This window comes from Panthera pardus, unplaced genomic scaffold (assembly GCF_024362965.1).
Source record: "Panthera pardus isolate Hobbes unplaced genomic scaffold, ASM2436296v1 HiC_scaffold_24, whole genome shotgun sequence".
Lineage (NCBI taxonomy): Eukaryota > Metazoa > Chordata > Mammalia > Carnivora > Felidae > Panthera > Panthera pardus.
In genome coordinates, this window is record NW_026526810.1 from 33,931,888 (window position 1) to 33,959,160 (window position 27,273).

At 36.7% G+C, this 27,273-nt stretch overlaps 1 protein-coding gene across 9 annotated transcripts in view; it reads left to right on the top strand.

Annotated features, from left to right (window-relative positions):
- Positions 1-27,273, top strand: part of HERC1 (HECT and RLD domain containing E3 ubiquitin protein ligase family member 1) — a 186,907-nt gene that overhangs the window by 115,585 nt on the left and 44,049 nt on the right. For 6 of the 9 annotated variants that reach the window (XM_053888977.1, XM_053888984.1, XM_053888980.1 and 3 more), the window contains exons 33-44: positions 432-542; positions 3,355-3,531; positions 7,576-7,815; positions 8,184-8,267; positions 10,027-10,547; positions 12,323-13,098; positions 15,164-15,362; positions 17,604-17,764; positions 23,598-23,714; positions 23,917-24,148; positions 25,049-25,173; positions 26,124-26,344. In XM_053888977.1, coding sequence (XP_053744952.1) covers positions 432-542; positions 3,355-3,531; positions 7,576-7,815; positions 8,184-8,267; positions 10,027-10,547; positions 12,323-13,098; positions 15,164-15,362; positions 17,604-17,764; positions 23,598-23,714; positions 23,917-24,148; positions 25,049-25,173; positions 26,124-26,344 — 2,964 coding nt within the window. The remainder of the gene's footprint in view (positions 1-431; positions 543-3,354; positions 3,532-7,575; positions 7,816-8,183; positions 8,268-10,026; positions 10,548-12,322; positions 13,099-15,163; positions 15,363-17,603; positions 17,765-23,597; positions 23,715-23,916; positions 24,149-25,048; positions 25,174-26,123; positions 26,345-27,273) is intronic. The other 3 variants (XM_053888981.1, XM_053888982.1, XM_053888979.1) reach the window with 3 other exon arrangements.

The following is a 27,273-nucleotide window of genomic DNA, read 5'->3' on the forward strand; positions in this document are numbered from 1 at the left end:
TTTGATAGCTAGACTTCTCCTTCTGAAATTGCTTTATTATTTAATTTCCAAGCAAGGAGAAAGAGAAATTAAGTTATGGGTGTGAGGAGTAAGGAGATAGTGAATACTTAAAAGGTCAGAAGGAAAGGAAGATCTGTGGAATTTCTTCCTAGGTTTGGGCCTTTAGAGAGAGAAGTGTGTGAGGTTGTGTGTCTTCATCAGAGGTCCATGTAGCGAAGAAACATGAGGGTAGTGGGACCCACTTTCTAGTGGATTAGCGATCTTTCTAGAAACAAGATATTTAAATTACAGCCAACCACTGAAAGTAGTTGTTGACTTTGGTATGATGAAATTTTACATGTGACTTAGTATTACTTACATGATTTATCTTTTCTAATATTACTTAAAATCACCTTTACAAATTTCATCATTCTTTTTCCTTCAATAAATAGGTTGTTGAACGCCTCTTTTCCCTTCTGTCGGACTGTATGTGGGAGACACCCATTGCTCAGGCCAAACATGCTATTCAGATAAAGGAAAAAGAACAAGAAATAAAGTTACAGGTAAGCGATTCTTCCAAAAAGGTATTTTTAGACCACACAAGTAAATACCCTGTCTCCTGTCTCTGGATCCCTTCTTCTCTGAGGGACTTGGTTCTACCAGTTACTCCATATTCTCTCTGTGCTTTCTTTTTCTCCTCTGGTTCTTTCTTCTCAGCTTATAAACATCTCTAATTCCCACCCTCCCAAACTCCTTTTTACCAAGAAGCCTCCCGTGTTCCCGTCTTTTCTTTCATTGCTAAGCTTCTCAGAAAAGCAATTTTATACATGTTGGGGCCACTCCTTAGTTCTCATTTTCTCTTCAACTCAATTGTTGATCTTCCATCAGAACACCGAAATTAAATGACAAAGGTAAGTGCCAATTGCTAAATATAGGATACACTTTTTTGTCCACATCTTACTCCATCTCTGGAAACTCTAGCCTTCTATTGTTTTCAAAACTACCTTATTCTACATCTCTAGTCCTCTGCCAATCCTTGGTTCCCTCTAGAAGCATCTCTTCTTTGGTGCCACGTTCTCCTAGCCTCCATCCCAAACACTGCTGTCCCTCAGAGTTCCAGTCTTAGCTTTTCCAACAGCCTCAGTATATCCAAGACCATTTTCACCTGTATGCAGTGCCTTCCAAACTTAAATGCTAGCCCAGGTGTCTCCCCATCAAATCTTTATACTTTTCTCCCTGTCCCATTTTCTAATTGATGGCACCATCATTCACATAGCATTTCAAACCTGAATTCTTGGGAATTCTGGATTTTCCTGATGTCTCCCCATCCACATAGTCATTGGGCCCCATTGATTTTACTTCCTATATAGCTCTTAAATCCATTCATTTAGCTACCTTAATCTTTCTCTTGGTTTTTTGAGTCCACACTTTTTCTGGTTTTCCTTCTATCTCAGTACAGTGACCTCTTCTCATTCTTTTTTATTGGTTCTTCCCTCTTCTGTTTAAGTGTTAGATTATCCCAGGCCTCCCAAGACCCCTTCTTTTTCTCACCATTATCCCCATTCCCTTTCCTGCACCCAACAAAACCTTATTCAGACACATATGCTGTTGCTTCCCAAATTTTTAATTCCAGTTCTGACATTTCCCCTGAATTCTGGGCTACCATATCCATCTTCTACTTGCCTTACCACTTGAATAATAGTCTAGTAGGCATCTCATACTTCATAGCATTTTTAGTTCTATCAGATCCTGTTCCTTCCTCAGCTTTCCTATCTTCCTAGTTAGTGACTTGACTAAAAAAACCTAGATGTTATCCTCTTTCTGTCACCACTACCCTCCCGCCCCCCATTTTCTCCCTCCATACAATCTCCAAGTCCTATTGTTTCCTTTGTAAAATATAACTTGAATTTGCCCACCTCCTCATTTCTCTGCCATCACCCTGTTCCAAGCCACTATCATCTCTGACTTGGACTATGCAGTAGTCTCCTAAATGGCCTTTTTGTTTTCATTTTTAATTCCCTATAGTCCTTTCTCTGCATGGGATTTAGAATGATCTTTTAAATTGTAAGTCATAGCATGTTGGTCCTGTGCTTAAAACCTTCCATTGGTTTCTCATCATTCTTGGGATAAAATCTAGAACTATTTGTTCTCCCCCCTTGGCTCACTACACTCAGAACAACTTGCCTTCTTCCTGTTTCTTGAACACACTAAGTTTGTTCCTTCGTTTATGCTTTGCATGGCTATTCTTTCTACCTAGAGTACTTCCCCCATAGGTTTTTCAGATGTCAAGTTCTTCTTACTATTCAGGTCTCAATTACCACTTCAGAGAGTCCTTTCCTTATCCTCAATCTAGAGTTAGTTGTCACATACTCTGTTACATGATTTGCTTTAATTTTGACCTAGCACTTATTACCTGATATTTTTTATTCATCTTCTATCTCTACCTTCTAAAATGTAAGTTCTAATATATATATAATATAATATATTTTGGTTAATAAATATAATATATATCATATTTTTATAATTAATATATAATATGTAACATATATAATATAAGTTCTGTGAGAGCAGAGATCTTATCTCTATCTATCTAATATACTGCTGAATATATAGGACCTGGTATAGTAGTAGATACTTAATACTCATTGAATGAATTAATAAGTTCAAGTTCTCAGTATTTTTTACTTGAACTCTTGTGATAATCTTCTGATTGATCTCTCTGCCTTCATCCTATATACACCTGGTAGAACAATGTTTCTAAAACACACATCTGATTAGAGATTCTCTATATAAATTTGTGTAGGCACTCCCTGTTATCTGTTAGGTTCAAACTTAAAATGGCGTTCAAGGCATTCCATGATGTTCTCTTTTCTCTTTCTAGCCTCCTTTTTTGCTGTCTCATCCTCTAGACATTCCACACTGCTTACAATTATCATAGATCACTGAACTCTTTTGTACCTCCATGCCTTGGCACCATGGTGTATATACTGCCTAAATGTCTTCCTCTTCTTTGACCATCTGCTGAATGCCTCATCATTTAGGACTCACCTCAGAAGTCCTCCTCTTTTGAATGCTTTCCTTCTCTTTCCCAAGCATGTTTAGACACTTAAACCTTTTTGTTTCTGCAATACTTGCATGTTACTCTTGTTATTCTCCACAGTACTGGTGGTAGTTATTTCTTTGACCCCTAATTGGACCGTAAGCTTTATGCACGGACCCCGCTGTATTTATCATTGAGTTTCCTTGCTTACATTGTACCTGGTACATGGTAGATACTTAATAAATATTTGTGAAATCAAACCAAAGAGTCTTAGAATATATATTAACTGAGATCTGAATTATTCCAAAATACTGATCGAGCTTCCTTTTTGGTAGAAGCAGGGAGAGTTAGAGGAAGAAGATGAGAATCTTCCTATACAAGAAGTATCCTTTGATCCAGAGAAAGCTCAGTGTTGTCTAGTGGAGAATGGACAGATTTTAACTCATGGCAGTGGAGGAAAAGGATATGGATTGGCATCAACTGGAGTAACTTCTGGATGCTATCAGTGGAAGGTATGTAGAATTCCAAGTAGTTTTTAGCATTTTGTGTTTTAGTCCTTACCAAAAAATGTTCTTGCCAAAAATATGTATCAAAAAGTTTTTAAAAATCATATGTAGGGACGCCTGGCTGGCTCAGTCAGTAGAGCATGCAACTCCTGATCTCAGGGTTGTGAGTTCAAGCCCTATGTTGGGCATGGAGCCTACTTAAAAAAAAAAGAATCATATGTAAATGTTTTATCATTATGTAAGATGTTAACATAAATGGAAACTGAATGAAGGTATACAGGAACTCTATTATTTTTGTAACTTCTATAATGTCTTCTAAAGTTACCTGAATTTTTTTTTTAAATGAACAGTTAAAAAATTATGATAATCCCTCTCATGAGGGATCACAGAGATCATACTCAGCCATGAAAATACAATAATGATGTGATGTTTCTGCCTGGGAAAGCCCATTAGAGATTCCATGCCCAAGATTTTTATTGGGTGCTGGTCACCCTCTGACATACACTAAAATTTTAGATTCCCAGAAGGAAAGCAGGTGTTTATGTTAAACTATAACGTTGTACAAAACAGTCTAGGCACAATGAGCTACCCTTCTTGTAAAGTTTTTATCATTGAAGGGAACTGGTTATCATTCTAGTTCCAGATGCCAGCCAAGGACCAACATTGCAAGCAGGCCTTTCTATGGATGGCAGTCTCTGCTATATTAATTCCTTTTTGTCACGGTTGACCCCGTTGGCTCTTGGCCATAGTCTCTTTATAGTAAAATTATATAGTGTGTGTGTGTGTGTATATATATATATACATATATACACATATATATATTATATATATAGTATATACTATATTATTTATAGTATATAGTATATACTATATATATTATTTATATATATTTATATTTATATATTTATATATATTTTTTTATATTTTTCTATTTATATATATTTATATTTATATATTTATTTATAGTATATAGTATATACTATATATAATATATATAGTATATTATTATCAGTAGGACGCCAGGCAACAGGGTGAGACCAGCCTGTACTATTGACTTCAGTTATGCTTCCTTGGTGGTTTTAGACTTAGCTAGTTAAAAACAAATCTCATTAACCATAAATGTCTATCATAGAAAGCCATGTAGATTTGTCTTTAAGTTTTTATATTAACTCACTTAGGCATCAGTTCAGCACAGCACACCTCTGGCCAGTCCAGGGCTCAGGTAGTGTCATGATAGGGTGTACACACAAGAATACAATTCTAGAAGGCATACATGCTATCCCTGGAAACAAAGAGTTTATAATTGTTAGGATACCCCTAATCAGGTTAAGCAGAACATGTTAACAGGGCCCCAATGTGACATTCCACCAGAGGGCCCCCCACTCTCTATTCCCAGTGCAGTTTGAATAACCTAGAGTCAGTGGGACTCAGATACTGCCTAAATTAGGCAGTCATTTAAATGGTTTTGTTTTTCTCTGACTTCACTTTATCTGCCTGAAGAGCATGATGACATCTAGAGGTGTGCTGGAAATGTGCAGGTGCTGGGGCCAGCCACCCCCTGTTTCTTACAGCCTGTCATTTGTAATGGGAGGCTCAGCAGTCAGGTTGAATATGAAGTACTCACAGTAGCCTTCAAGACAATGTGGATTTTTTTCTCCTCTAAAGAGAAGCAGTTCTCAAAAACAAAGATCATTAATGCCTTCCCCACTCCTCCACACTTCCCAAGGGTCTGGGTTTTTGTTTTTTTTCCCCCTTATTCTAAAATCAGTATGTCTCATTTAGTAATTATAACTTCAGATTTTTTCGATCATTTTTTTTTATCTTCATTTAGACCTTTTGTCCAGAAGGGTTGGGTGCAAGGACAAAAGAATTTTCACACAAAAAGTTTTTCATACAACTTAACCAGAAGAGTTAGTTAGGAGATTGGTCAGGACAAAAGCCCAGTTAAAAAAATTTTTTATTTCAAAATAGAAAGTTTAAAAACCTCCTCTTTTATCCTAATCATTTATCTAGTTAGCAGCCTAGAAAGATAAATCTCTTTCTGCGAGAGCTTCTTTTAATAAAAGGCCTTACTAAAATAAGTGTATCAGAAGAAAGATGTGACATGTAGTCAAGCTATCAGTCTGTTGTTGCAAACTGCAACTAATCCAAAAACCTGAACATAAGTCAACAGCAGTGGGATGTCCCCAAGAAGAGGTTGACAGTCCAGTTAATTAAGAGTGGATGGCAGGGTTATACTCCCTGGGGTATGCCTTCCTCCAACTTTCTATTTTGAGCAGGAATTGCAAGTTAGGAGTATAATCATTTTCTTTTTTCAGAAATATGGAGCCAATTAGTTCAAATTTAGATGGCTCCATAAAAGAAAAAGCCCTTACCCAGGGGTATCTGCAAGTGACCTGGACAGTCCAGCAGAATCGATGATATTTTCATAGTTTTTGGCCCCACAGAGGAGTCCTAAATCTACAACAGTCCCAGAATTTAGGTTTTGTTCATTGGGCCAGTTTCTGCTTTTAAGTTGCGCATAGCTCATGTTAGGTTGAAACAGCCCAAGGCAGATAATTTCAGGTTTTAGATTAGAGTCAGGTCCAGGTAATTAGGATCTATAAATTCAGGATTCTAAAAAGCTAAGCAACTTTTTTGGCAGCAATGAAGCATAGATGCTTGTAAGACCAAACTGCTGTGTCTTAAGTCAAAGTGACAAGTAATACTTTTGTAGGTGGTTTTGTTTGTTTTGTTTTTGTTTTTTTGCCTTGTCAGTCTTTAGAGTCCAAATTTCGCCAGTCAAAATTTAGGTTGGAAAATCATTAGCCTCTAAGAGTCAGATATCAGATTTTACAAGAACTCAATGGCAAGTAAAACTGCTTTTTAAAACTCTGAAAGTATATCTGTGTATCTCTCTCTGGAGATTACCACTCTTTTTATTTGGTCTCTCTTTTTCCAGAGGCAAAAATCATCAGTTATGGAAACTTATTTTTGTTTCCAATACTCAAAAGAGTTTAAATTTACCCACTAGTGGTAGAAAACATGGAAGTTGGATCTCCCTAACAATTTTTCTTTTGCAGCTTTCACTGATCAGGATGATCCCTTAGGATTTATTAATTTTACATCAATTTTTATCATACATCCAGATGCAGTAGCCACAGAACACTTGCAAATGCTTTTTTTAAAAATTTACTTTTACCCTCAGATTTCAGGTTTACTCAAAGCCCTAGCAGTAAATTTAGGGTAATTCATTGGGTCAGGGCCACTGCTACAGCAGTGGAATCATCTAGGCTAAAGAAAATATCTAGAGAGGTGTTTGTATTTTCATTTCTTTTTTCTTTTTTGTTTATTTAAAGCTTTGCTCCAGCTCTGGGAACTGATTGATCTTTTTTCCCTCTTGGAGGAAAAAGCAACACAAACTTCTAATATTTTTGATCTACCCAGAACTCTCCTTCAGGGAAATTTGAACTCTTCCCCCTCCTGCCCAGAGGAGAGGCAACTGCAAGTTAATTTTTATTATTTGGCCCATCCAAAGCCTTTTTATAAGGATGTTTGGGCCCCTTTCTCTTCCTGCCTACAAGAGAGCACACTACACTTTATCCTCTTTTTGACTCACTTTAGCTAACAAGGCCTAAAGCAGTCACTGGAGTCAGTGAACTAACTCTCCTATGGTTGGATCTATTACTTTTGAATTCCATAGGTAACTTTTATCTCTCTCAACAGATAGCACTTTACCTGCTGTTTCATAACACCTGTAACTCTGTAGCCCGCCAGGCACCAGAGCACCATCTTTTCCCACTTGTCTCTCTCTCTTTTCTCCAAATAATACTGTAACTATGTTTTAATGAGTTAGAATTGTTCTAGTCTAGTGAATTTTCATTTATTTTATAAAATGATGAAATTGTTTCATTTATATGTTATTTTCACTTGGGCTGAAAATGAACTTATCGTATTCCCATAAATGCATCAATGTTACTTGTGAGCATATTCCCCAGTATTGGTTTATACAGTTAATTATACATAAACAAGTTTTTTGGATATTAGTGAACATTACCATTTTCATTTTAGTTTTACATTGTGAAGGAAAACAGAGGTAATGAAGGCACGTGTGTTGGAGTTTCTCGCTGGCCAGTACATGACTTTAACCACCGTACTACCTCCGATATGTGGCTGTACCGGGCCTACAGTGGTAACCTCTATCACAATGGAGAACAGACTCTGACGTTGTCCAGTTTTACTCAAGGAGATTTCATTACCTGTGTGTTAGACATGGAAGCCAGAACCATTTCCTTTGGGAAAAATGGAGAGGTACTGAAACTCATTGACAAGCATTGCATGTTTTCTTGTTTTTTATTTACACTCAACTGAGTTATTTAAGTGCTGATTACTCAATTAATATGTTATCCACCCTTTGCTTTTTATCTAATACCTTTTGGTTCTTTTAGTATTTACCAGGACCACACAAACAACAGAAAGATAGTAAATTCCCAGTAAGATTTTTGAAGCAGATGAACAAATCAGGATCATTAGTTATATGTGGAAGTTTCTTGGTTAGCAGGGTTGAGATTTGATCTTATAAATTGTGTTCTGTCTCATAAGAGCTTTGAGTCTTAATGTAATTAGATATTCCATATTTTTTTTAAAAATGTGTTTTCGTCTCCTCTGCCACACTATAGGAACCCAAATTGGCTTTTGAAGATGTGGACGCGGCAGAGTTATACCCGTGTGTAATGTTCTATAGTAGCAACCCAGGGGAGAAGGTAATGAAACTTCAAACTTTTATACTTAAGTGTAAAGGATATTTGTCTTCTTTTAAATTAATATTTGTTAGGATCAGATAGAGTTTATAAATGGAATAAACTATTTCTACCATTAAAACTACCTGTTCAGGTAATTTATTCTCCTAGAAAGTTAGATTACTTTTAGAAATTGCCTTTACTCTTCATTAAGGCACTATTTGATATTCTGGCAATTTGAATGTAATGAGTCAACTTTCAATTATAGGAATCATAGGCGATAGTTTAGGAGTAATCTGGTTCATTGGCAGTTGTTCATTTGAGAAAGAGATCTAGAAATAATCTTAAATGTAATCAGATACCCTTAGCTGAATAATGGCAGATCCAGTTGTGATATGGAACCTGAGGTTCATTCAGCTGAGGGGGTTCTTACACCTTATAGATGGTGTTAATTTGAACCCCAAACCTTCAGGAGGGGACAGTATTAAAGGGCTATACTCTCGCTAAAAACTTTTTTTTTCTTCATCTAAAAGCCAAGAAGAGACAAACGCCTTTGTGGTCTCCCTGTTGCTTTTTTTTCTACCACATCCTTTCACTTGAGGATGAAGTGTGGCCTAGCTCTCGTCTCCAGAATTTCTAGTTCTTTTGTAGTAGAAAGTTTTCACACTGTCATATATCTATAGTGGAAGTGCTGAACTTGATCAGTCCTACCTATGAAAGTTACCTTTTATTCTGTGCTTTTAAATGTGTTTTTAAAATTTTCAAGGTCATGTAATTTTAAGCTAGCATTTTATAAGTGAAGGGAGCTGCCTCCTGAGTAGGTAGTCAGCACAACTGGGGATGAAGTTCAGAGACAGCCCAGTACCTGCAGTCAGTTCTTTCCTTGATGATATTCTTGCAGCCCAAAATAGTCTGCTATCACCTGGTTAGAGTGATGGCCTATTGCTCCCCAACATCTATGAACTTTGAAGGAATTAATTCACTTGTACACTGTGTCGCAATCAATTTATTCTGTCCAGAAGCCTTTTCTGATAAGTTTCACAGTCTCTGATGAAAACAATATTAATGGTAGTTAACCTCTTTTTGAACATTTACTATGTATCTGGCACTGTAGTAATAAGCAATTTAAGTACATAGTCTCAATCTTTAACCATAAGAGACAGTTACTATTATTAGTGCAATTTTTTTCAGATGAAAAAACTGAGGTTTATTGTGATTAAATAATTTCCTAAGATTGTGCAGAATTAAGATCTGGATCCAAATCTTGCTCTTCTTTTAATTTAACCTCAGTGTCTTATTTGAAATGTGTGTAGGTTGGGAATATCCCAGTTATCTAGACTTAACAATTTTATCTTTGTAACCATCGAACAGTGTAAGATGCTCTGAGGACTTGTCTTGAGGATAAGAATGACTAGATTCTCAAGGCTTTTTTGTTGTTGTTGGCGGGGGGGTGGGGCGGTGGGGGGGGGTAGGGAGTAAATTGAGCCAGTCCCATACACCTTAGTCTATATCCACCTTTTGGGTGCCTGCAACAGCTCTAATACAGGCTGCAGGAGGAAGTTTAAATAATGGGGCACCTTGTTTCAGAGGACCATACTGCTCCTAACTTTAGTAAATTTGTAATATTTGCTCACTCTTTACCAGCAGCCAGTGGTATAAATACGCGTATATTAGGAGACCAAACACTAGTTCAACATGGGATTACATGTACTAGAATGTATAGTGACTAATGGTTTATAAGAACTATTAATCACACATTTGCTGCCTTCTTTTTTTCTTATAGGTGAAAATTTGTGATATGCAAATGCGTGGCACGCCACGAGACTTACTTCCAGGAGACCCTATTTGTAGTCCAGTAGCAGCAGTGCTGGCGGAGGCCACTATTCAGCTTATCCGTATCCTTCACCGAACAGACCGTTGGACTTACTGCATTAACAAAAAAATGATGGAAAGGCTGCATAAAATTAAGATATGTATTAAAGAGTCAGGTCAGAAGCTAAAGAAAAGCCGCTCGGTTCAAAGCCGAGAGGAAAATGAAATGAGAGAGGAGAAGGAAAGCAAAGAGGAAGAGAAAGGTAAACATAATAGACATGGCCTTGCTGACCTCTCAGAGCCGCAGCTGAGGACCCTTTGCATAGAGGTGTGGCCTGTGCTGGCAGTGATAGGAGGAGTTGATGCTGGTCTTAGAGTTGGAGGTCGGTGTGTTCACAAGCAAACTGGGCGCCATGCCACGCTGCTGGGAGTGGTCAAAGAGGGCAGCACGTCTGCTAAGGTCCAATGGGATGAAGCAGAAATTACCATCAGGTATGATCTGTTGAGTTACACTTTTAGCAAACGAGTATTTAATGGTGAAATGGGCCATTGCCTATGGACAGTGAGTAACTGTGTTTTAGGTGAGCCAGTTTTTAAAATAAGTTTTTTTTATACAGTTGGGTATGAGTAATTTGATTTCATAAAGGAATATATCTCAAACCCATGTTCCCTGGAATACTAGTAGTTAATAAAATATATGGTGTTTTGTTTTGTTTTGTTTGTTTTGTTTTGTGAAGAAATGGTAAGCTCACTAATTCAGGTTTAACTGGGATCTGTCTTTATTTTTCATTTGGCTACTTGCTTTTTGATCATTTCCATTACATACCAGGATAGAAAAAAGCCAGCCAGCAGGTTTGTCAGTTACATTTTGTGTAGGTGGGCTTTGAGTGTAGGCAGAAACATTTGAGTGACTAAAATTAAGTTTGGGATTAACTGTGATATAAGTACTCTTACTTTTTTTGTTTTTTAAGCACATACTTCTGTCCCTTCAGTGTGCAATATTTTGGATAGATATGGAAATTACGTTTATTTAACACAAATGATATACTTAAACACATTTAGACATGTTTGCAGTCAGGATTTGTGCGAAAAAGAAACTTCGTACGTTTCAAAGGAAATACGTCATGTATCTTCTTTGAAAATGTAGATTTATTAATTATAATATGTAACTGTTCATTATACTGCCTAAAGTGATTGCTTAATAGTGTTAATATGACATGGGACAATATCTAAAACAGCGGTTCATAAGATTTCTTTCAAGGCAGTGCTGTTTTAGAATGTAACAATAGCTATAGATTCTCTCAGCTGAAAATAACACATGTGTAACCTTTATATACAATTTTAGGAGTTAATGGACCCTACTTTACCCCATTCCACCAAGCTAAGAAACCAATGAAAATTTTAGAGTGTTACATGAAAGTATTTACCTTTTCTTTTATTCTTTGCCTTGTTTCAGAAAGGATTTATGATTCCTTATTAAAATGCAAATGTAACATACCAGAATAATCAAAACAAATAAGGAAATAAGACAAAGGGAAAATAAAGATTAAGAAGGTCAAGCTAAAATTAAGATTTAGGTTAATATAACAAATTTATGCCACCAAACTTTAGATGCTTGCTAAAGCTGTTACATTTTTTGTGTACTTACAACATTTTTAAACTTCAGTAAATTTTTGCCAAATATCAGGAAGTGTGTGATCCTATTTTTGCTTAAACTACAAATTAGAGGCATTAATTGAAGACTACAAAGTTATGTTTTAAATGGAAATAAAGTCTTCTCTGAAATAGGTTATAGTCATTACCCACATAATAAGTAAAATTTATTATACAAACTTTCCACATAGCTTATATCAGGGATAGACAGACTACATCTGGCCCACCTCTTATGTTTGTAAATAATGTTACACAGCCATACACATTCATTTAGGTATTCAGTGACTGCTTTCATACTATGATGGCAGGGTTGAAAGCTATATTTACTATTCGGCTCTCTTATAGAAATTTTGCTAATTCCTGGCTTGCGTTGTAGTAACAATATTCTGATTTGAAAGTACATGCACATCTCATTGCTTTTGCATTTAGCATCACATCTCCCCATTTTCTCATAATAGATTTATTTTTCTCTTTGTAATGATTTCTCTAGTTTGTGTAAATTATGTTTTGTACTGTGTACATGATACATCTTATTTGTTTACATTATTTTCTGTACCTTCCTCCCGTCTATCCCTCACTTGCTTCTTCCTGTGTCATTCTGATCTTTATTAAAGCTTCCCAACTTTTTGGTCGCCTAGTGATACTCCATTGTATAATCTGGAGCCCTGTGAACCATTGCCTTTTGATGTGGCGCGATTCCGAGGCCTGACGGCTTCTGTGTTGCTGGACCTCACATATCTGACTGGTATTCATGAAGACATGGGCAAACAGAGCACCAAGCGACATGAAAAGAAACACCGACATGAGTCTGAGGAGAAAGGAGATGTTGAGCAGAAAACCGAGAATGAATCTGCTTTAGATACGCGAACAGGCTTAACATCTGATGATATCAAAACTCAGGGTACCACAGCCTCCAAATCCGAAAACGAAATAGCTTCATTTTCTTTAGACCCAACACTGCCAAGTGTGGAATCCCAACATCAGATAACAGAAGGAAAAAGAAGAAATCACGAACACATATCCAAAAACCATGACATAGCCCAATCAGAAATCAGAGCAGTCCAACTGTCCTATCTCTACCTCGGTGCTATGAAATCACTTAGTGCTCTTCTTGGCTGTAGTAAATATGCTGAGCTGTTGCTGATACCAAAAGTTCTGGCTGAAAATGGCCATAACTCAGACTGTGCAAGCTCTCCAGTTGTTCATGAAGATGTGGAGATGCGAGCAGCCTTGCAGTTCCTGATGCGACACATGGTGAAGCGAGCCGTCATGCGGTCACCCATAAAGAGAGCGTTGGGATTAGCTGATCTGGAACGAGCTCAAGCCATGATCTACAAATTAGTGGTCCATGGGCTCCTGGAAGACCAGTTTGGGGGCAAAATTAAGCAAGGTATATTATCTGCTTTTTCTTTTCCTTATGTGTTGTTGAAATTATTCATGTCAGATGTGATATATTCCATAAGTTATTCATCAAAAATTTTTTTGGCCACAGCAGTTTTCACGTTGTTTTTCCTTTGCAAGGTAAACAGGTTTTTTTGTTTGTTTCTTTTATATTAATAATTATCTGTTTACCTATAATTTTCTATTTAAAACGTATACAAGCACAGAACTTAATAATTATTACTACATTTTGTAAAACTTAACTCATGCCACAAAAGATACTCGATAATTTATTGATCTGATTCAAAACATATATAGTATATATACTGATCTCTCCCCAGAGACATTTAAAGTATTACTTTTATAGATTCTGTATGGAAGGGGAAAAAAGCCCTTATTTTATCTTTATCTTCACCTTTTGGAATATGAATTCTGAGATAAAAATGAAGTTATTTCAGTAAATATTTACTGAGTCCCTGTTATATGCCAGGTACTCTTCTTGATTCTTGGAAAGTCAGCAGTGAACAGAGTCCCTTGCCTTCATGGAACTTCTTTTCCTTTTTTCTTTTTTCCCTTCCTCTTCCTCCTACCTTCCCTTTTTCCTCACTCCCTTTCTTCCTTTCATAGATTAAATGGTAGATAGGCAGAGGGAAGTACATGTTGCATATAAATAGTATTAAGATCATGATTATGTAGGTATGTGGCCATTTAGCAACCCCAATAGAAGTAGCTGTCTTTGTGGTAAATGCTATCTTGATATTCTCTTTATTTGTAAGCTCCCTCACCAGATAAGAAAAAAAATTATAAATACTTTGTAAGCTCTTAGACATTTTAATTTTTTAGTTCTTGGGAGTAGTTTATTTTGTGAGACATTGTCCTTTTTAGAGCATGGGGTTTCTATCTAGATTTGTATTATATTTACATGTATTACTTGTATTAACATGTCTTCATCTTTGCCTATTTAAAGTTTAAAGATAGGCACATCAAAATCAAAGTGCTAAGAAAATACAGTTTTTTAAAAAATGTATTGTTTTTTTACTTGAGAGCAAGAGAGAGCACATAGGGATAGAGAGAGAGAGAAACTCAGGCAGGCTCCATACTCAGTGCAGAGCCTGATGTGGGGCTCGATCCCACAACTCTGTGATTGTGACCTGAGCTGAAATCAAGAGTCGGATGCTCAACTGACTTTGCCACCCAGACACCCAGGAAACACAGCCGTTTTTTTAGTTAGTTAGTTAGTTAGTTAGTTAGTTAGTTTGTTTGTTTGTTTGTTTGGAGAGAGAGAGAGAGAGAGAGAGAGAGAGAGAGAGAGAAAGAGAAAGTCGGGGAGGGGCGGGGAGAGAGAATCCCAAGCAGGCTCTGTGCTGGCAGCATGGAGCCTGATTGCAGGGCTCAATTCCCTGAACTGTGAGATCCTGTCCTGAGCCGAAATCAAGAGTAGATCCTTTAACTGAGCCACTCAGGTGCAACCAGGAAATAGAATTTTAATGATTAGATAGATAACCTTTAGAGAACCTCTAGTCAAATCATATAAACAAAAGTGAGACTATTTTTGTTTTTATTTTTATTTTTCTTAAGTTTATTTTGAGAGAGCACGCACGTGCAAGCCGGGGGCGGGGGGGGGGGGGTGGAGAGAGAGAGAGAGGGAGAGGGAGAGAGGGAGGGAGGGAGGGAGGGAGAGAGGAAATCCCAAGCAAGCTCCGAGCAATGAGCGCAGAGCCCAATGCATGTCTTGGTCTCAGGAATTGTGAGATCATGACTTGAACAGAAATCAGGAGGCAGTCTCTTGACTGACTGAGCCACCCAGGTGGCTTCTTTTTTGTTTTTAAGAGAACCTTCTTCTCTAAAAAAGAAAATTAATTACAAAAGTGTATTTATTAGTAGAGTCTGTAGTAAGGCTCGACAGTAGTGAATACAGGGTGTATATATGCAAGAACATTAAAAAAATATGTCGTAGAAATTGGCACTTAGGAAATATATTTAGAAACTTTTCATATTGTAACTTTTTCATTTATATGTCACTTGTGAAAAAAACAAATCCTTACTACTTTCTTAATATTTACCTTGGTTTATAGAGATTGATCAACAAGCTGAAGAAAGTGACCAAGCCCAGCAGGCACAAACACCAGTTACCACTAGCCCATCAGCCTCGAGCACAACTTCCTTTATGAGCAGCTCGCTGGAAGACACCACAACTGCCACCACTCCAGTCACTGACACAGAAACAGTACCTGCATCTGAATCCCCAGGAGTGATGCCACTTAGTCTTCTCAGGTAGGGAAGTTGACCTTTAACATCTGCCGTATTGATGCCTATGATTCTGAACACGTGATTGTTCTGTCAGTGAAGAATGTGCCCAACTAAAGGCATTCTAGAGCTAGGAGGAACCTAAGAGATCATAAAGTCAAACCCATTTTGCTAAAGTTGGGAATGCCCCTCAAGTTAAATAACTTGCACAAGTCTCATAGCCAGTCGAGGGGTGGTCTGGATTTATCACCCATGCTGCTGACAGTCAGATAGGGTAGGAGTCTATCTCCTTATAATGATCTTTTCTTTTCTTTCAGCTAGGCTTTTGGATATTTTTTTCCTCAAAAAGTAAATGCTTGTATTGAATATTAGAGCTTCAAGATGGAGGTCACTTCCATGAAAATAATTTTCTCTAGTTATTTCCCTTTTAAGCATAATTTCTTAATTATACTTTCATTCTTACTGTAAGATCAAACAAGTCTACTTTTCAAATGAAAGAGCCTGTCTTACAATAGATACTTCTTCAGCCAACCCTATTTTAGTAGGTTTGTAAATTCCAAATAACGTCTGAGTTTTCTTTTTGTTTCACTTTACCAGTTATATACACAAAATGAAAACTTCTAAGAGAAAATCATTAGGGAGGGACTATTTTGTGAGCTCCCTTAAGTAGGCCCTAAGTGAAATAAAGAGCAGTAGAATGGGTAGTCTCCCTTTTTCTTCTTTCTTTCCCCCCTTCCCATAATTGACAGGTTATTATCATTCCCATTGTGTAGGCTGACATCTTAGAGAGTAGGAGAGGGGCTATTACTGTAATGCTTGTCAATTTTTGGTGTCCACAGGAGCCACCTGGGAGGCTTTTTAAGGCTCTGGGACTGTAAAGTATCCCCCTGTCTCATTCAGTAGGTCTGGTGGGGCACAGTTTACATTCTAATTAAGGTTCCCCAGTGATTTTTTTTTTTTTTTAAATGTTTGTTTTTGAGAGAGAGTGCGCATGTGCGCATAAGCCAGAGGGGAGCCAAGAGAGAGGGTTGTCACAGACGATCTGATCCGAGGGTGGGCTCTGCGCTGAAAGCAGAGAGCCTGATGCGGGCCTTGAACTCACGAACTGAGAGATTATGACCTGAGTCATAAGGGACCTGACCGGACCCTTAATGCAGTAGTCTTTAGCTCACACAACTGAGTTACTGCTCTGGTCTTGGGCAGGAAGAGTAATAATCCTAGCAGCTACCATTGCCCAGTCCTCACACATCCTAACTCTCTCACTTGATAACAGTTCCACGGGTGCTTCTGTTCAAGAAAGGAGGAAAAGAAGAATGATAGGATATTCTAATATGGTTTTTAATCCTTGTTGCCTTCCAAGCTGTGCAGTGTAGACATGGCATTCACTGGTAGAATAATATTCCCTTGCTCTCACAGGCATTCATAGACCTTGTGACTCCTCCTTTCTTCTCAGTCTTTGTTTGCCTGTTGTTGGCTGGGACTATATTAGAGCTGCTGTTGTCTCTGCCTGACTAAGCATCATTTAACACTAGAAAGATCAGGGAACAACTGCTGCCTGTGTGAATATCATGTATCAGTTATTTGACTGGGTAGACAGTATTTTTTGATGCTTAAAAGGTTATTTTGTTGGACAAATCTGAAGAGTAGACAGTCAATGAGGACCTTCCTGGATTTTATTCTTAAGCCAGTGTGTGCCTTCTCAGCCTGAGGGGGCTGCCTCTCTTGTACCTTTCCCCCTCTACATGGCTGGCATACCATTCATATGCTGTTTTTCAGTTGTGTTAAGTGACTGGGCAGTTCTCTTTTCTTTCCATAACTTACCTATAGTCTATTACTTTGAATACATGTGAATAATTTCATGGCTAGCTAGTAAATTTATATTTGAAGTAACTGTAATTTAGCTATCTTTAAAAGCCCTTATTCTTTAACTACTGTATACCTATCAAAATAACACTGTCATCTTCTTACAGTAGAAGGAAAGCTCCATGAAAGCAGGGATATTTTAAAAATCTATTTTATTAATTGCTGCCTTCCCCTCACCTGCTATGTTGCTGGCATTTTGCCAAACAAATGGTAACATTACTTTTATAGTAAATGTATTCTATGTGATAATGATTATTAAAATTGTTAGGAGTCTTTCTCCCCTCCTTCATTAAACCATAGCTAACTTAAAGTTTTCCAGGTTGAATATTTTTCTATAAGAAGACTGTGATATATGTATTATTTTCTAATTGGATTTTTATGCTAACCATTATTGTTTTCTTAAAGGCAAATGTTCTCTAGTTACCCAACTACCACTGTACTTCCCACACGTCGTGCACAGACTCCTCCAATATCATCATTACCAACCTCTCCTTCTGATGAAGTAGGAAGAAGGCAAAGCTTAACTTCTCCTGATTCCCAGTCAGCAAGGCCAGCTAACCGCACAGGTGCGTGTGCTGTCATGCACTATGACACCCAGACCTCTTAGTATTCCTGATGTGTGGGACTTCATAACATGGGCATTCTGTTTTTTCTCATTGAAGGTAAAACAGTGATTTTGATTAAGGGTGATCTGCCCTATCAAACTAAATTGTCTTCTCTATTTTGAAGCTGTAGGTTCATTTATGGCTAGTTGGGAGAGAAAGAGTATGCTATACATCAGTCATACTAGACCCTTCTTATTTTCTGTTATAGGCATTTTTAGTGTTATGAATTTCCCTTCACCATTGCTTTTGCTGTAACCTCCACATTGTGAAATGCTGTGTTTCCATTTTCATTCAGTTTAAAGTACTAATTTACCATGGATATCTTCTTTGACAATTTTGGTCATTTAGAAGTATGTTACTTTGTTTCCAGATCTTTAGGAATTTTTCAGATGTCTTTCTCTTACTAATTTCTAATTTCATTGTTATCAGAGAATGTATCTTGTATAATATGAATTCTTTTAAATTTATTGAGACTTATTTTATGGCCCAGAATATGGTCTGTTTTGGTAAATATTCCATGTGACTTGGAAAAAATGTGTATTATGCTATTGTTGAGTGGAGTGTTCTGTAAATGTTTGGTCAGTCAAGGTAGTTGATTGTTTTTTCAAGTCTTCTTTATTTCTACTGATAAAGAAGTATCAGTAAATATCAGTATTTGGTCTACTTACTGTATCAATTATTGATAGAGTAGTGTTGAAATCTCTGCCTGTAATTGTGGATTTGTTTATTTCTCCTTTCATTTATCAGTTTTTGTTTCATGTCTTTTAAAACTCTCTTTGGGTACATAAATATTTAAGATTCTTATGTTTTCATAGTGAATTGACCTCTTTGTCATTACCAAGTGACTCTCTTTACTCCTGGTAATATTCTTTGTCCTTAAATCTGCTTTATCTGATATAAATATATTAGTGTTAGGATGGTATGTTGTCTCCCATCATTTTTGCCTTTTACTTTTTTGTGTCTTTATATTTAAAAGGGGCTTTGTAAAGGCAACCTATCATTGGGTCTTGCTTTTTTAATCCAACCTGGTATTCTCTATCTTTTAATTGGTGTGTGTAGACTGTTTACATTTAATGTGATAATTGGTAGGGTTGTGTTTAAATTTACCATCTTTCTGTTCACGTCGTCTGTTCCTTCTCTTTTCCTTCTGTTTCTGTCTTTTTGTTAAATTCATATTTTATATTATTTCATTTTACCTCCTTTGTTGGCTTATCAGCTATATGTGTATTTTTAGAGATTATTTTCAGGTCTATAGTATACATTTTTAATTATTACAGGCTCCTTTCAAGTACCACTTCATATATATTAAAAATTCTAACAATGGTATACTTTTATTTCCCCTTTCTTAGTCTTTGTACTTTTATCATACGTTTAATATATACATAGGTTATAAAGCCCATAACACATTGTTATTATTTTTGTTGTAAACAGCCAGTTGTCTTTGCAAGAAATTTGAAATCTAAAGTATGTATTTTATATTTACACACATATTTATCAGGTCTTAGATTCTTTATTTCTTTATGTAGTTCCCAATTTCCATATGGTATAATTTCCTTCTGCTTTCCCTTTAACGTGTCTTGTAATGATCTGCTAGTGATGAGTTCTTTTGGCTCTTGTATATCTAAAAGAGTGTATTTCACCTTCATTTTTGAAAAATATTTTCTCTGGGTATAGAATTCTAGATTCACGATTTTTTTTCTTTCAGTGCTTTAAGATCCTCTGCTGTCTTCTGGCTTGCATGATAAGTTTTCTGTCATTCTAATCTTGATATAATATGCCTTTTTCTCTGGCTGCTTTTAAGATTTTTCTGTTTTATCACTAGGTTTAAGCAATTTTATTATCATCTGCCCTGATTTAGTTTTCTTGTGCTTGGGATTTTTGAGCTTGTTGGATCTGTGGATTTTTAGTTGTCTTTAAATTTGGACATTTTTAATTCATTATTTTTCAGATGTATTTCTGTTGTATAACTCCATTTCAGTGTCTATGGTTATGTGTATACAAGGCCACTTGAAGTTGTCCCAGAGATCACTAATGGTTTGATTTTTTTTTAATATCTTTTTATTTATTTTTTATTGTTTATCTAATGTCTGTTTCCATTTTGTATAGTTTTTATTGTTGTGTCTTCTGGTCATTAATCTTTTCTCCTGCAGAATCAGATTTGCTCTTAGTCCCATCTAGTACTTTTCCATTCATACATTGTAAAGACAGTCTTCCATGTCTTTAACATGCTTATTAATCTTTTCTCTGCCTTATCAAATACATGGAATAACGGTCAGTTCTCACTATTAGGATAGTTATGTTCTATAAAGTCACTGTGAACACTGAATTAGTGAAAACTGAACCATTACTCCTAAGGGAGATATAAGGGTAGGTTTTTGTGAACTTCTGGTCACATTTTGTCAAGTATATAACCTTGTTTTATGTATGTTTCTATTTAAATACATTATATTTAATATATATTATTGATTCATTAGCATTGAACTCATGGCCAAGAGCACAATAACTCATGCCTGAATGAAATTTATGTGACACATACATTTTCTCCATAAGGCATATCGTAGCCTTCTTGGACTTAGAAACACTAGACAGGGGCTCCTGGTGTCTCAGTTGGTTAAGCGTCTGACTCTTGATTTCGGCTCAGGTCATAATCTCACAGTTCGTGAGATTGAGCCCCCAGCATTGGGCTCTGCACTGACACTGTGGAGCCTGCTTGTGGATTCTCTCCCCCTCTCTCTGCCTCTTCCCAGCTTGTACGCACACACTCTGTCTCTCTCTCAAAATAAATAAATAAACTTAAAAAAAAAATAAACTAGCAGCATTTCAGCACTATGCTTCATGGCCATTTTAAATAGTGAAGCCACCAACAAAAAGCACAAAACTGCAAAACACATAACACTAAATAGACCATGAAAAGGAGACTTGTTTACAGTCTCGGAGCTCAAACAAGAGTGTAAGCATCACCTGTTATACCTCAGCTAGGAACCAGTGTGTCAGGAGATTGAAATGTTTTTGTCACTGTGTGCATGTAAATTACTATGAAAGCACCACAAGTATTGATTTGGGAGTTACAAATTAACTTTAATGAGTAGATGAATTTGCAAATATGGAATGCACAAATAATGAACATCAACTTTATACCTGTTTAAATATCATTCTCTTCTTAGCACGTATCTAATTTCTAGGTCTGTTTCTGTTGACTAATTTTTCTTTTTTTCTTTTTTTTTTTTTTTCAACGTTTTTTATTTATTTTTGGGACAGAGAGAGACAGAGCATGAACGGGGGAGGGGCAGAGAGAGAGGGAGACACAGAGTCGGAAACAGGCTCCAGGCTCCGAGCCATCAGCCCAGAGCCTGACGCGGGGCTCGAACTCACGGACCGCGAGATCGTGACCTGGCTGAAGTCGGACGCTTAACCGACTGTGCCACCCAGGCGCCCCTCTGTTGACTAATTTTTCTACTTATTTTGAATTATATTTTCTCGGGGTTTTTTTTTTGGGGGGGGGATGTTTGGTGATTTTATATTGGTTACTAGACATTGTGAATTTTACCTTTTTGGGTGCTTGATAGTTTGTATTTATTTAAATATACTTTAACTTTGTTATAGGATACAGTTAAATTACTTGGAAATAATTTGATTCTTTCAAGCCTTCCTCTTAAGCTTTCTTAGGAGGGACCAGAACAGCCTTTAGCTTGGCTGAACTTTTCCCCACCACTGAACTAATACCTTTCTTAGTATTCTATCCAGTGCCTTGTGTATCGTAGTTCTTTCCTTCTGGTAACACAAATTCTTCCCAACCCTGTATGAGCCTCGAGGATTGTTCTGCCTGCTACTTTTTGGTAATTCCTTCCCTAGTTCTGGGTAGTTGCTGCATTAGCATCAGCTGAAGACTTGAGGGAAAAAGAAGGACCTTCTGTACATTTCTGAATTTTGCTTTTTGTGCAACTCTCTTCTTTCCATACAGCTTTCTCCTTTCTGGTGTTCTACCCTGTGAATGCTAGCCATCTTGAATTCTTTACTTTTTTGTCCTCAGTTCAGAGAGGCCACTGAGTTTAGCTTGAATTTGCCCTCCCTGAACTGCAGCTTGGAAATTCTCTCCAGCAAATATGCTGAGGCAATTGTATACCTCGCCTCATTTGATTTCCTTCTCTCAGAGGTCACTGTCCTACGTTGCCTGCCATCCAGTGTCTACAGACCATCATTTGATATATTCCATCTGTTCTTTTAGTTGTTAAGGTGAGGGTAAATCCAGTCTCTGTTATTCTATCATGGCTAGAAGCAGAAGTCCAACAAAAGTGTCAGGACTATTACCACTGTAGGAGTAGTGACATTTTTTAAGCAAAAATGAAAGTTGTCATTCTCCCTGCTTCCTTCTTTTTTCCTTCTTAATTGAATTCAAAAACCATTAAATGAGGCACAGGGCTTCTATCAGCACTGTCCACTGAAAGGACCTAGGAACGGTGATGCCTTAGTAGCAATAAACACACCTAGTGCCAAGATCCTGTCTTCTAGATACCATTCTCTACTAAAAGAGAACCCTATCTCCTGGTAGAAATGGCTGATTTCAGGGTTAAGTATGAGATGAGCCTAGAATATCTTGTGCCAGAAAGTGATAAACTGCTCAGAGAATTATGGGCACATGCCTCAAGGATATAGAAACTAGATTGAAGGGACATCTAGCCAAATCTGGAATGTTTGGGGCATCAAAATAAATAATCATTGTTATAATAACATCTAATAACCCACAAATACAATGAAAATCTCTACTGATGGAGAAAGGAGACTGATAAATCTGAAAGCAATGATGGAATTAGAAAATCTTCATTTGTCAACCATCATCATCATCATAATAATAAATAATTCAGCCAATAAACATTAATGGATGTTAGTGAGTCTCACCTTGATGAGGAATGGGCTATTTACATATAATTCCTCCCAACAAATATTTATTACAAAGGGAGGAAAAAAAAAAGAGTACCTTTTTTAGTTAATCAGGAGATAAACTAGCAGATACCAGCTTAACTCAGGTGATCAAAGTTAGCATCACCAGCAATGGGACAAGTTGAAATTATGTACCATCTAGTAGAATGTAATGAGAAGAAGGCAGAATCAGTTTTGTATTCCTGCCAAAAAGCACGTGAAGAAACATCAGACAAACCCAAATTGAGGGTCTTCCTATCATATAGCTGGCCTGTAATCTTAAAAGTATCAAAGTGATTGAAGGAGACTGAAGAGATCTGAAAACTAAATGGAAGGGTGATAATCCTGGATTGGACCCTGCTGTAAAGAACATTGTCAGGAGTTCTGGTGAAACTAGAATGAGATCTGGATTAGATAGATATTAACATTGTTAATTTCCGGACTTTGAGACTGTGTTATGCAAGACAGTGTCCTTATTTGTAGGAGTTAATTAACTGTTAGAGTATTCAAGGGAGTTGAAGCATCATGTCTGCTACTTACTCTCCAGTGGTTCATGGGTGAAAGAATTCTTTTGTACTATGCTTGCAAATTTCTCTTAAGTCTGAAATTTTTTGTAAGTTAGAAACTATTTCAAAGTAAGAAAACATTTAATATTTTTTTCAGCAGCTTTGTTTTATGTTAGCTTTATGAAAAACCTTAAAAAGCTGTAACAAAATCCCAATTTAGTTCCACATTTAGTGAATTCTGAATAGAATAAAATTTCAATAAATGTAGACAGTATTAGGAAATTGGGGACTTAACAGTTACTATAAGGACACTTTTTACTCATAGTATGTACTGATATTTAGGACTTTATACTCTCTTTCTTTTGTTTCAGCCTTGTCAGACCCAAGCAGCAGACTTTCAACTTCTCCTCCTCCTCCAGCAATTGCAGTACCCTTGCTGGAGATGGGGTTCTCTCTCCGGCAGATTGCCAAAGCCATGGAAGCCACAGGTAGGATAAGTTTTTAATATATCGGTATATACATATAGGAGAAGCCCGATATTATAGAGGGTGACACATTGTTTTAAGAGACCATAAAACTTTTTAATAGCAGATTTAGTTATAATGGTGTCATAGCAGACACTCTTAAATTGATGCCATGAATAATTATGTTGCCCAAAATCAGTATCATACTTTTTTTTCACCTGTTCAGGTGCTCGAGGAGAGGCTGATGCCCAGAACATCACTGTCCTTGCCATGTGGATGATAGAGCACCCTGGGCATGAGGATGAGGAGGAACCCCAGCCAGGCAGCACAGCTGACTCAAGACACGGAGCAGCTGTCCTAGGCAGTGGTGGGAAATCAAATGATCCCTGTTATTTGCAGTCACCAGGAGACATACCATCAGCTGATGCTGCTGAAATGGAAGAAGGCTTTAGTGAAAGGTGAGAGTCCAGTTTCCGTACTTGTTTTATGCGTTATAAATGGTGCTTCCAAGTGTCCCATTTATTTCCCTTCATAGATGCTTTTAATGGTTTGTAAAGCTGTTAACTAGAGGTATATGAAAAGATGGACGTTTCGCTTACAAGTTTATGTTTCTGTGAAGCGTAAAAATGATATGACAAGTCTTGAATGGATGTTTTTGTAGAAAATAGGTAATAATTTTTACATGAAATTAAACTGAAAAGAAACAATTAAAACAAGTTTATTCTGAAATAAACATTCTGATAAAATAACTCTCCTTTATAAATGATATAGAATGTTAATTTTAATATTAGAAATTGATTTAATGGATTTGGTTACCAAGGCTTGTGTCTTATATGCAGACTTGTTTCTGACAATCTCAGTGGATATTTTCATAACTTTGAAATACGTTTCTCGTAGGCAGGGATTGTCATTTCATTTCAAATTTTAAGTGTTGAATCATTTAGAATTTAGTTAAGACCATTGATCTCTTTTGGATCTGAACATGTATTAAGCATCATTCCCTTGTTGGCATAATTCAAAATCAGGTAAGGGCACTTGACTAGCTTAGTTGGTAGAGTGTGTGACTCTTGATCTCAGGACCATGAGTTCAGGTTCTATGTTAGGTGTAGAGCCTACTTAAAAAAATAAATAAAAGTAAAAAAAAAAAAAATGGGTAAAATTACTGCTTAGGGCAATATGACATATTTATAATTTAGGAGCTTTACCAAAGACAAGCTATGTTTCAGTTTTATCATAAATATATTTTATTCTTGGTAATATTTGTAGGAAAAAGCAAGACCATAAGTAGGCTTGTGCCTGTGCTTTCCATTTATGATGGTTCTTAAAAATCTGTGTTGCTTTTAAATTTGCACTTGTAGCGCTGATAATCTGGACCATGCAGAGAATGCAGCTTCTGGAAGTGGACCACCAGCTAGGGGTCGCTCAGCAGTAACAAGAAGGCACAAGTTTGATTTAGCTGCTCGCACATTGCTAGCAAGAGCAGGTAATTATATGTTTCACATCCTTCTATTGGTGAAAGTCGTATAGTTTATATTTTAAAGTCAGTGTGAAAGCAGCATTAAAGAAGATGAACTAATGATACTAAGTACTCAGTTCCTCCACATTAACAGAGCAGCTATTTGCATTTTTCTTCCTGTTTACATAATTTTGCATTGAAATCACAGCATACTTTCATAAATTTATTTTTAAGCTCCCTCTGGGTACAGAAGTCTATACTGGTTACTTGTAGATACTGAGGTATTTCATAAATGCTGTCTCTGCCCTCAAGCTGTTTATACTTTAAGAAGTGAAGATGAATGTTTAAAATGTCACATTAATATTAAGAAGGAGCTAAAAAGAGCACTGTGCTAAAGTGGTCACTGGCTTTTCTGATGTACTCTGTGGACCTTAGGACAAAACTACTAGGTAGGGCCCCAGAAAAGCAAAAGTAAGTTTCATTGTTACATTAGTAAATACTTCTGGGATTATGCTCTAGACATGTGAAGTGTAATTTATAGGGAACATATTTTCTAAACTAAAAACTAGGATGTGTGACTTGTCAAAATGGTGTTTGATTTTTGAACTATTAAAACATAATTTTTCAGTAATTTATAGTAATAGTGAGAAGTTAAGACTGAACTAGAAAATACAGGATGTGTACTTAATATATAATGACTGATTTTTTTAAGTAACCCTAAAAGAATAATAACAGCTCACATTTACTGAGTGTTTTCCATATTACATTTTGAAGTATTTTACATGGATTATCTTACTTAAACCTGTTAACAGCCCTGTGAAGTATGAGTGCTATTACCCCATTTTATAGAAGAAGAATCACACATGATAGGTCAGATTTTATGTTTATGGTCTGGAATCCAGGCAGTTAAGAACTGGTGAAATATTCAGAATTACTTTATGCATGTAAATAAAATGCCTTTTTTGTTTTGTTCTGAGCGGGGTTATACCGCTCTGTGCAGGCCCACAGGAATCAAAGTCGGAGAGAAGGAATATCTTTGCAACAAGACCCAGGGGCGTTGTATGACTTTAATTTAGATGAGGAATTGGAAATTGATCTTGATGATGAAGCAATGGAAGCTATGTTTGGACAAGACCTGACCAGTGACAATGATATTCTGGGAATGTGGATCCCAGAGGTACTGGATTGGCCTACCTGGGTGTGTGTGATTGCAGCGGGGGCTGCTCTGACTTATTTTCCTGCCCTCCTGTTCATAGAGCTTACTAATAACAGCCTTGCCTAGAGTTGTAACACTCTGAAAAGTCTTAGATCTCATCCTAAAGTTTGGGGCTCTAATGCTTAAGGTTACTTTGATACCTACAAACTAAAAAGAAAAAGCGTCTCTTGCTTTCTCTGTATGATTTTATCGTTTCCCTCCCCAGACTAGATGAATAGAGCCATATTTTGTTAATATTTGATTGTAATGTCAAAGATAGATTACAAAACTGGCATCAATTCTTAGCTCTTCTGGGTGTATAACATGGCTGCTGTGCTCACCTTTCTATCTGAATGCATGCTCTTCTCCTTCATAGGTTCCATTTAATCACTGTAGTGCCTCATTCTAAGAACCAGTGCCACCTAGGTCTTGTAACTACCTCCATCCAGGGGCAGGGTACATGGTGGGTTTGTATGTTTTCATTGTTTAGCATTATGCTTTTGTAGCGGGGAGTGTGAAAATTTCACAGGTCTGAATCCTATAGAAAAGAGCATCTACTATATTAAGTTAATAAGATAAATGAATCCTAATGACTTCTTAGAAATTCAGATAATAGATATGCATGTTATGACCAGATGTAAAGTAGGTTTATTAGAGGGATTTTTAAAAAGCCATTTGAGATAGCGCTAATTGTCATTTTTATTAACTCTTCTCAGTAGGAGAGTGAGTTAATTTTATTATAACTTATTAGATTGAGAAAGAGCAAGGAACACCTTGAGATCATGTGATCTAAATTCTGATTTGAAAGAAATTTGTTATGTAACATTAATGAAAATCCTGCAAATGTTCCAACATGCGTAAAGTTATTAATTTAACGTATAAATATCTACCTCTTCTTAATTTTATGTTAAATTGACTAATGATTTGATATA